Source organism: Fragaria vesca, linkage group LG4 (assembly GCF_000184155.1).
Source record: "Fragaria vesca subsp. vesca linkage group LG4, FraVesHawaii_1.0, whole genome shotgun sequence".
In the NCBI taxonomy this organism is placed as follows: Eukaryota; Viridiplantae; Streptophyta; class Magnoliopsida; order Rosales; family Rosaceae; genus Fragaria; species Fragaria vesca.
In genome coordinates this window covers 1,898,402-1,909,636 of record NC_020494.1, presented here as the reverse complement: position 1 = coordinate 1,909,636, position 11,235 = coordinate 1,898,402, and the positions used below count along the sequence as shown (strand labels likewise).

The 11,235-nt window shown below is 36.7% G+C and overlaps 1 protein-coding gene across 1 annotated transcript; it reads right to left on the bottom strand.

Annotated features, from left to right (window-relative positions):
- Positions 1-284: 284 nt before the first annotated feature.
- Positions 285-3,497, bottom strand: LOC101294646. Its single transcript, XM_004296374.1, has 5 exons — positions 3,339-3,497; positions 2,329-2,413; positions 1,300-1,407; positions 869-970; positions 285-747 (listed from the first exon to the last, which is right to left on the bottom strand). Exons 1-5 carry the CDS (start codon positions 3,446-3,448, stop codon positions 703-705), a joined length of 450 nt encoding a protein of 149 aa, XP_004296422.1. The 5' UTR covers positions 3,449-3,497; the 3' UTR covers positions 285-702.
- Between the last annotated feature and the right edge of the window lie 7,738 nt (positions 3,498-11,235).

The window sequence follows — 11,235 nt, the reverse complement described above, 5'->3', positions numbered from 1 at the left end:
CAAATATTTATGGTGTCTCAATAATGACACTTGAAACTGAACTCCAGCCAGCATTTAGGAGAATTACCCTAAACACTAATATTTCACCAACACCAGTAAAGATTTGATCATGAAATAAACACAACATGAAATTTTTGCAAACCATAAAGTTCCATTTCCACAAGCGTTGAGCGGAAATGGTGTTCCTGAACAACACTTTTGACAGAGGTCGTTAGCTAGTCGGATACTAGGGTTATTCATTCTAGGACAGTAGGACAGGAGAAGAATACATGAAAACACTAAAAGATACCCAGTACACCTTAGCTCAGCAGTTTATTTATCACCAATCTCAGCACTTACCCCTGGTCTTCCCCGTGGAGAAGCAGATTGAGAGAATCCATCCACTCATCTGAGCAGTACTTTAACGCATCTACCCATCACCCTGAATCCTCTCCTCTTCATATTCTCTTGTTAATCTGTAGTGCAAAAAGTACGTAGTGCAAAATTGCAAAGGGGAAATGCTTCCACCCAGTATAGTTCGAAAAGAATGCCTCAATGAATTATAACAGGTCAGCAGAGAGGTTCTGATTAGTCTGATACAAGTATAACATATATGGTATAAATGGTGCAGGCAGATGCAGCAATTAATTAAAGATAAATTACGTACATTTCAAAGAATGATACAACATCGAATCTGCAATTTTCAGCCCGACATCCAAACCTCTATAGCATGAAAAAGTCGACAATAGCACTCCAGTAGTCAGCCAGCTGAAAAGAAAAGATTTGTAATAAGATCACTCAATAAACAGTATATGGTCTGGAATGGGACAAGAAATCAGCCAATAAACTTTTTGTGTATGAGCAGTCACAAAAAATCATGAATTTATACCTGAACATGAATGCTTTTTCCTGTTTGACCTTCAATAACCAAGCCTACTGTAAGACCAATCATCGCCCATGCGCCATTAATTGCTTCAATTTGTCGTTTTCTCTATAGTCAAACATTTATTTGCAGAAATACATTAGTGACAATTGATAACAACAGCTGACAGCAATAATCATGTATATTGTCATGAAGAGGAAACAGACAACAAACTGATAAAAAAGTTTACAAGCCTTTTAAGAAACCAAGATTTATTCTAGAGAAATTGGTATCACCCAATGAAGATTTAATCTAGAAAGCAGCAGTGGCAAAGTGTTCATAAACTTTTAATACTAAGTGTTTCTATTGTTATTTTCAATCATGGATTGTAAAGTTGAGAAATTTATAGCCAATAACTGATGGTACTAAAGTTTTCCATACAAGTTAGTTTCCTTTACCTTGAAGTTCTCTTTTGCTTTGATTTCTTCCATTTGTTTGGCAGCCAATCGCTTGGCTTCCAAAGGATCAACCATGATCACCTCAGTATTTCCTTTCTTTGGAGATGCCTATACCAAAACGAAATAGATATCATACATCTTTCATTTCCAAGAAAAAAGCACAGTTTCCCTTGATGAGATGGCAATAATTAGTAAACTTACTTTCACCAGTTGACTTCATTTAATCAAGTGAAAAGGTTTCAAAGGTATGGAAACCAACAAGTGAAAGAAAATACTTATTTGAGATTTCTAAATTAATCTAATTTTTACAAGAATAGGTGGGAAGTTTTCTAAAATCTTTGAAATTAATAAGCAATAAAGAACCCTAATGCTTCATTGATCTCATTGTCATCTGTTATTTTATAAGATGGATATTCAATAAGTCATAGAGTAAATTGTTTCACAATACCAGGGCTCAAACATCCTTAGATGCAGGTTAGCACTAGTCAACAGCAACTAATTACCAATGCTCAGCTGATGTATGATGGATTTTACTAACAAGCATGGAACATCCTTGCTCGTATAAGGACATATGGAAAATACAATGTCTATTCTGGATGACAGGATGATGAATTAGTAACTTAGAACACTTCAATATGATTTGAAGACTTTGGATTAGCTGTTCCTCCAATTTTTCATGACGTCAAGCAGATCTGGAATTGAAGGATGTGTCTTATATAACAGTTGAACTTAAAATAGATATACAAACAAAGATACTGTACTTGAAGTCTAAAACACATTATATGTGGTGATTTTACTCCTTTTAGTACCTAAATCTATTTCTAAAATGCAGCTTCATCTGCACTTCACAACTGAGGCCTAATAATTCTAATCAAGTCACATGAAACAAGCAGTGAAGCATATTTATATATCTACAGCCTAGATACCAACACTAATTGATTGAACTACCAACTACATACCTAAAAAATCTTTGACCATATTCAAACCAAATATATTGGTGTTATACATGTGGAATCCTTGGGAGCATACATTAGGATTGGGCAACATTTGAAGGGCGTGGCCATTGGTTCTGAAAGCAACTATGTTTCCACCTTGGTATTTCCTCCATCCCCACCTGTAAAAGCAAGCAATTTTTAAAATATTTGTTAAAGAGAATCATGCTAGCAACTTAGCAATATAATCCTAAATCACTTAAGAGACAGCCAATTAAGAGTGCTGAGTCAGATACCCAACCAGTGATGAACAAGGCGATCCTGGTGACTACGGATAATCAATTTCCATTCTTGCAGTTTATCTAGTATTCCCTAACTTAGTTAGTTTTAGTAGCAAAAAAGTACTGAAACAAGGCTAAACTTGAACACTAGGACAAACCTCCCACCTGCCCATCTCTCTGTCTCTTATGTTAAAGAGGATATGAACTCGGGAAAACACTACTGTAATTGCAACATACCAACAAAAAAAGGAAGCATTTCACATTTGATCATCACTTAAACTCTTTCTAATTCTGAGCTTCGTTTGCTTCAACTAACCAACCTTTTTCAACCTTAACATCACTCTTGCGATTCCATCCAATTATTCATAATAGAATCTTAAGAAACATAAACCAGAAGGAACAAACCGTACAGTGTAACACATGAAATGCAACATAACAAAACACTGGTCGCTTAGTCAATTGCCAATATTATTGAGATGACGAAAAACAAGAGGAAGAACGAATGCACTGTTCTCTTCCACTCTGTTCTCATGGCATTTAAATTTTGATTCGTGATAATTTGTTCAGCACAAATGAACACGGTAAAGGAAACATCATTACTGAAAAATGTACAGTTCCATTCCAAACAGAAAGTGGACAAACTATAGAAACCAAGAGACAAATCTACTTATTAGAGCATAAATAATATGTGGGTATGCGAGTCTCATCCTTAAAATGACATGGTTATGTTTGTTTAAGGAGAATTGGGTCAGCAAAAAAACATGAAGAAGATTGGAGAATTGGAGAAATGGAGCGAAAAGAAAGACAGTTAGAGAGCAGAGCTTACATGTAGGGAGTGGGAACTGCAGAGAGATGATGGTGATTGAGAGAGGAAGAAGTGGGAGGGAAGAGAAGGTGGCCTCCATTGATAGGTGGTAGGAAAGATGTGGACGGCATCTTCAGCCTACTTCTCTAATTCCTCTTCTCTTCTCTCTATCCATTCCGTGTCCGATTTATAACTAGAGCCTTTTTTTCTTTTTTCTTTTAGGTGTTTATGTCTATTTTTTGTTTACAATGGTTTTTTGTTTACATAAAGGGTTGAACACCTCTCAGCCATTAGATCTTAAATAAAGAGATCAAAAGGATAGAAATGCAAACCAATAAAACCCGAATTACTTTTCTTTTACAGCAGATTTCGTCTATCTCTCTGCAATTGCTCTTCTTCTTCTACATGAACTCGTCCGCCTCCGTCACCTCGCTCGCTCCCTGTCACCAATCCGCCACCAATGGTGGAGCCAGAATGAAAGTATCATCTGGGCTAATAATAACACCTAGAAATTATTTTTTTTATTGACACGATCAGTATGTTCATGATACATTAATTTAAAAGAAGAAAAAATTTCAGTTTATCCTCTAAATCTTTAGTGCCAAAATCAGTTCAGTCCAACAACTTTTTTTTAAATCAGTTCGCCCTTCAACTTTCGTAAACACATCAGTTAGGTCCAATTTTTGAATTCCCCTCGAAATATGATGTCACCAAACTGTTGGAACTGACAAGGGGACCCATAATTCAGCTTTGGGTAATTATGAACATGATTGAATGTAGATTTCATGAAAAATTGATGGTTATTTTGTTCATATACAATAATTTGTGTTGTGTTTATATCATAGAAATTTTCTGAGATTTCACAGGATTTTTCTGGAGAATTTTGATGTTACAGACCTATTTTGTGGTCGATTCTATTGTTAGGACTTTTTTTTTTTTGCCAAATACATGCATTTTTTTTATCTTCTTTAATAATATTTTGTTAAATTGACTATTTTACCCTTTTGAAAAGGGATAAAGCTGAATTATGGGTCCTCTTATCAGTTCCAACAGCTTTGCCAACGTTATATTTCGAGGGGAACTAAAAAGTTGGACTTAACTAATGTGTTTATAAAAGTTGAAAGGGCGAACTGATTTAAAAAAAAGTTGCAGGATTGAACTGATTTTAATATCAAAGATTTGAGGAGTAAACTGAATTTAATTCTTATAAGAACATCTAAAAACACATGTTTTGTCAGGACCCACCCCGAATTACACCCTGAAACCCGATGTAAATTCTGCGGGGACCACCTCCAAGGAAAGTTTACTAAAAATTCAACATAACCTCCCTTGAAAATGGACAACCCTTTCTAATAATACTTGCATACACTTCTGAAAATCCAAATCCAACCTTAAACTCCTGGAGTCTTCGTGCTCCCCAAAACACAACATCTCCTAATTTATTTACTAAATCTAACAACTTAATCTCATAACCAACAACCACAGTTCAGAGCAACTCTATTTGAAAAGAGATGAACTAGAAATATAATGAGCAGAAGCTATATTATTGACTATGCCTCTTCTCCATGTACTCCCGACCTCAACTATGCAATCCTGCAAACTGGACATTTTTAAAATGAAGAGCCCAGGGGAAAACATTTGAAACACGTTAGAGTGAGTGGACAAAAATAAATTAACGAATAAAATATTTATGTTTCCCTAAAACAATTTCCAAGGAAAATTGAATGCATGCCCAAATGATAAAACTTTTATCTCATAAATATCGAGCCTCTCAGGCTCTATAATATATGTATGTATTTACACACGTCCATACTCCCTATATAAATTCATGGGTCTATATAGGGCTACTACGCTCACGTCCAACGCTCACGTCACGTTTTCATGCGGTGCTACACTACGCCATTAAGGTGGACAGACAGGTGTATAAATATGTCCATACCCCCTATATGAATTAAACACTCATATAAGGCTCACTACCAGAAAAAAGGCTTTAGCCGATGAAAATAAAAAAACCAGGCCGACGAATTATTTTTTCGTCGTCTAATTTAAATTTTCGTTTGTTTTAGTCAACTTTAGACGACGAAATTAAAATTTCGTCCTCTGAATAATTTTTTTCGTCGACTATAGTCTGTGAATTTTAGCCGATGAAATTTTTAAAAGTTTAGCCGATGAAAAATATAATTTCGTCGGCTAAAGTGCCTTATACTTGCAGATTTAGACAACAACGCATCTGGGAAAAAAAAACTATACGTAGAACCTTCAAATGCAAAAAAGTCGTGAAATAAGATATGACCAGAATGGTGAAATACGTCTACGGTTGAAAAATCACGGTATTCTGGTAAAGTCTCGGTGCCGATAGTTGCGGTCAATGCAATTTACCCTTATTATTCACTATGCTGCAGATTTGGCGTTCGGTGTCCGATTAACTATTGTGATACATTTCCTGAAGCGTAACGGCCCTACGAGTCAAACTCATCACTTTGCCATGACATATGGGCCTTTTTGGCCATCCGAGTCCGTTTAGGGCTTCAAAATGAGCGTTTTCGTGTGATAAGTGACGATGGATTAGGGTTGACCGTTTCGATCGAGCCCTTAACGTTGTCGGATCCAGTTGAATTTTTTACCATAGACATCTTTCGTCATAATGATCATATCTGACGGTCGAATTTTGGTTTGTGAATTTTAGTCATCGGAATCACAACGTGTCTACTAATGTTGTATAATATGTTTAATAGGTTATATAACTTTGTGAACCAACTCTACATAGGAAGCAAAATTATCAAAAATCTCGTGAAATAAGATGTGTTCATAATGGAGAAAATACGGCTATGGTTCAAAAATCATGTAAATCGGGTAACGTCTCGGTGCCGATAGTAGCGGTCAACCCTATTTACCGTTATTATTCCCTATGGGGAGCCCCTATTGTCGGAAGGTAAATGTCTTAAAATTTTTATATAGGCGGTTGCGTCTTGTGACGACCTGTATTTTTAAAATAAGAGATTTTGAATATTATTTATTTTTACTTGGTATTTATTTGTATTCATAAATATGGGTATATTGGTTTGTAAATTTATATATATAAATATATATTTATTTGTGTGAGTATAATATACATATATATATATATAAAATTTTGTAAACCGGCCCATTGGTTTTGTTTTTAAACCCAAGTCCAATTGTCTTTAAAAAGCCCAAGACCATTAGAATGCTTCTACTTCAGTTGGATGTTGTTTGACGACAAACCAATTTGTTCAACACTATCTTCTGCTATCTTCTTCATCCTCCCATTCTAATCCTCTTTGCAAACACCACTCCACCTAAGCCAAGAGATCAGTGGTACTTGTGGAAGGACGACATATACATGTGTTCAACTCTATTCGTCTTCTGCTCTCTTCACTCCCTTCACAATTGTCCTCTGCCATCTTCATGGTCTTCGTCTCCATTCTTGTGCTCTCTACAAACACCACTCCACCTATATTAGAAGATCAGAACCACTACGAGGATAAAACCGAATAATCTCGGAAGCTGGAGCTGTCAAGGTTATGGAAGAAGACTTGGAGATTCAGTTACCGGAAGCAGGAGGTAGCGATTTTGATCGAGCTGGCATTGATCCCATTTTATCTCGAAGTGAATTCTGACCTGTTTGCATAATCCTATAAATACCCAGGTTTGGTTTTCTTATTATTCATTGAGTTGTCTATTATCTGTTTTACGAAAAGAAAATAAAAGGAGTGAGGGAGAGAATTTTGTGAACGAGGTATCCGGGAAGTAAAAGCATAGCTCTGAATTGAGGTAGGGGGAATTCGGGGAACCTCTATTTAATTTATTGTGTGTTGATTTTCTGGGTTGCTATTTATGATGAATCTCTGTGAAATTTGTTGTGTTGGTTTGCTATATGTAATGAAGTTTTGTGCAATTTGTTGTGTTTTTCGCTTATGTTTTGTTATATGATTTTGTTTATGAAACTTGATTGAGTTTTATTTCCTCATGTTCATAAATATAAAAATTGAGGCAGAAGTTGGGTGAAATTGGGAATGGAATTTGTGGGAGAATGTTTTTGTGTAGTTGAGTTTAATTCGTAGGGACCAAGTATCAGGTGGGCTAATATGGCTATATGATTTTGGTGATCGAGGTTAAACAAGAGGACTAACAAAAATGGAATCATGGTTTGAGTGAGGGGTTATTGTTGAAGGGCTCATTGCATTCATGCATTATCATTATTGGTTTCTGTAATATAAAGAGGCTTGGCCTCCTACTGAGCTATTGAAGCTCACCCCTATATTGAAAATTTCAGGTAATGAACATGAAGTTTAGATTCCTATGTTGAAGAGCTTTGTGTTGATGTGAAGAAAGTGTGTGACTTTTTTTTTAAAATTTCTGTTTAGAATAAGAACAAAGGCTGCAGCATGTTGTTAGCCTTTGAAGTTTATATTTTAATTTCAGTTGGAATAATGAAGTTTGTATTGTAATCTATGACATCTTTATTGAATTGGCTATGCCCTTTACTTGATTCCAAGTTCTTCGAATTGGTTCTTTAATTTCCAGCTTGTTTATTTAGAGTTCATAGGTTAAACTCAAAGTAGGAATAGAACCTGCAAATCTGAAACAGTGTTCTTCAAATTCTGCATCAGTTAGCTTTCGTTTGAAAACCGTACAGTTTTGTTTGGAATTTGAAGTTGGTTTCTTCATAACAGTTGTAGTAGACATCTTAAGGTTCATTCCGGAATTTGAATCACTTGAAAAGGATTTTTCTAGATTAAGTTATGATTTTTCAAAGTTTAGGGCCTGCATCAGGAAATTCTGCAGATCAGTGTTTCTGAGATTTTGGACCAGTTACTTTCTTTCGAAAAACTGTACAGATTAGTTAGTTTTTTGAACTTGGTGTCTTCATGAAAGTTAGAGTAGAGACCATAATGATTGTTACATAACTGGAGTCTCTTGAAAATAAGTTTTCTAGAATTAGTTATGATTTTCCAAAGTTACAGGCTTGCTGCATATTTTTCTGAAAGTCTCAAAATTATCCCTGGTTTGTTTTTCCATCCTATTTTTATTTTCCAGTCACACCTACAACTTAAAAGAAAAGAAAAAAAAGTTGGGGTGTGACAAAATGGTATCAGAGCTTAGGGATTAGATTCCTAGGATTGGCCAGAGCGTAAGATTAGTTGTAAGTCTAAATTTTGTGTAGCCTTTGTGTAGAAAAAAAAATCTGGAAATTCTTTGAGTTGGTCTACTTTTTATTTGACTGATATGGTTTTACAGAGTTCCTAAGTTCAGTTTACTTCTTCTGTGATAAATTTATGGTTGCTTTCTATGCTAATGGTAATTCATTTACTCTGTCATTCGACTTGGTTCTTTATTTCAGTAGCTTCACATGTATTGATTGCTAGAGTAGGCTTTCATTTGCTTGTCATTTAATGGACATTAGCTGATTAATGTTATGAAATCCAGGTCTTAGTAGATGACTCAGCTGGTTTAACAAAAGTCTTGTCATTTTTATAAGGTTTAACCGACGAAACAGACTATATTTCGTCGGCTATAGTTATTTTTTAATTTTTATTACACATTTAGCCGACGAATATCTTAATTGTTTCGTCTGCTAAAGTCTGGGAAAAAAACCGACGACATGTTTTTTGTTGGCTAAACTGTGGGACTATAACCGACGACGTCTTCTTTTTTTTCGGCTAAAGTCATCGCCGACGACCTTTTTCCGACGAATTAAGCTAACAGGCCGACGAAACTTTTTCTTCGGCTAAAGTGCTTGTCCTGGTAGTGGCTACTACGCTCGCGTCCAACGCTCACGTCACGCCTTAATGTGGTTATATGCTACGCCATTCACGCCTTAATGTGGCTATATGCTACGCCATTAAGCTGGACAGACACATAGGGCTAGCTAGCTGTTATATACATACTCTCTCATAAATACATATTTATATCCACCGAAAATCCCATTTTCGGTAACTCTCCAAGAGAAATAAAATCGTCAAAATTAAAATGACGTCAAAATGCTCCACAACATTAATTGTTCATTCATGAACCATAGCATGCATATTATTTAAAATAAAAGTCCACTCACAACTCTAGGCATAAGCCAGACAAAATCCAAATCGTCGCTCCAATGAGGTTTCCTCGAACCCTGGCACAAATATATAATTAATTTCCCAACTAAAAATCCAATATTTAAACAAAATAGGCAAAATTAACCGAGAGCCATACTCACGCTCATCATTGCCTAACTTCGATACGGTTCACACCTCAACACTAAAACCAGCAGCCTTAACTACACCCTTCCACAGATTATACGACTTTAATCCAATAGCCGGATTCTACCTTATTAATCAGTCAAAATTACCAAACTTCGGAAATTCACAAACCTATCCAAAACTCATCCAAAAATTCCATAATTCATAACAATAAACTTCCCTAAATATTCCACATTTAAAACCATAAAAATCTCCCCCACAGCGGCGGCCGGAGGCCGACTCCGGCGACCTTCAATGCCCACCAAATTTTAACAGTACTTCCTCTCAACCTACTCTACAACTTTCTTAACTAGCACAACACCCAATTACAAGCCCAACTATGCCAATCGAACGAAAACATCATAAAAGAACCCTAGAACTTAAAACCTTCAATTCTCCTTACCTAACTCGAGTTAGGATGAATCCTTTTAGGGGTTTGCTGCTCGAATGGAGAGCTTCAAGATGAGACCGGCAGCTCCGATTTTGGTGGCCGGAAAAAGGAGTTCCGACGAGAACGCCCCCACGCACAGTCGTGACTTCTCGGCGATCGTTCTCCTTCACGGCGACGCGACATGGGCTGCCACCTATCTAAACTTGTAGAGGATGCTCTAAGTTTCAAATCGACACTAAGCACGCCTCCTATCTCGGCCGGACAGCGGCGGACGACGGCTGGAAAGTTTCCGGGTCGGGAGAGCTCGGGAGAGAAGTCGAGAGGGAGAGGAGAAGAGAGAGAGAGAGGAGAAATGGTGTTTGGGCCTCACACCAACCCGGTCCAACACCCTTATACCAACCCACTCCAAAATAAAACACCCCGAAAAAAATAATACCATAATAAAAATTACCTTTTACTAGCTAAAATTACCATTTTTACTGTTGTCAAAATTTTCTCCTACGAATAATCCTCCGAAAATAACCGTCCCCCAAACTCCTTTAGGGACCAATTAAACTATAACAACAATGATGGAGACGGTAAAATTCTTATTATAACCAAACTAGTAAACAAGGTAAAAAATTTAAGGATCGGGATGTGACATGTTAAGTAGTTTCTTTTAACCTTCAAATTTTACGAAAACGTAAATTAATCTAGTGAATGTATTTAATAGATTCAAAGAGGTAAATAGTATGCCAATAAGAAAAATAACTGTAATCACTACCAAAAACATTTAACAAAACCTTGTGTGCGAGAATGTTGATGAGACTCTAAACTTGAAATAAACAATATTTAGAGAAATCATTCAAATAGAGGCCAGTTAGAAGAGTTCTTCCACACCGATCCCCACTACCCATCTCTTATTCCCCCACTAAAGGACAAAACCAAAATAAAAGGAAATGGGAAAGAAGACAAAAAGGAGTTTCATGTAGTTTTTTTTTTTCTGGGAAACCGCCGACAAAACCCCCAACACCGCCACCACGCTCACCACCATCCCCACCTGCCAAGCCCGCCTTCTACACTTCTTTTGACCTCGAAAATCTCCAAGCCACCTACGACCTCAACAACCTCTACTACTCCTCCCACTCTCTCCTCTGCCACTAACGCCGTCGAGGACCTCCAGACCCTCGTCTCCGTCCAAACTGAGAGAGAGAGAGAGAGAGAGAGAGAGAGAGAGAGAGAGAGAGAGAGAGAGAGAGAGAGAGAGAGAGAGAGAGAGAGAGAGAGAGAGAGAGAGAGAGAGAGAGAG

What these genes read in the sequence shown, in the direction of transcription:
- LOC101294646 (XM_004296374.1), bottom strand. Translation starts at nt 3,448, where the DNA reads ATGCCGTCCACATCTTTCCTACCACCTATCAATGGAGGCCACCTTCTC. An exon ending in AAATGTTGCCCAATCCTAAT is followed by an intron (nt 1,408 to 2,328) that starts GTATGCTCCCAA and finishes GTTTTGGTATAG; the next exon opens with GCATCTCCAAAGAAAGGAAA. An exon ending in AAGCAAAAGAGAACTTCAAG is followed by an intron (nt 971 to 1,299) that starts GTAAAGGAAACT and finishes GTTTGACTATAG; the next exon opens with AGAAAACGACAAATTGAAGC.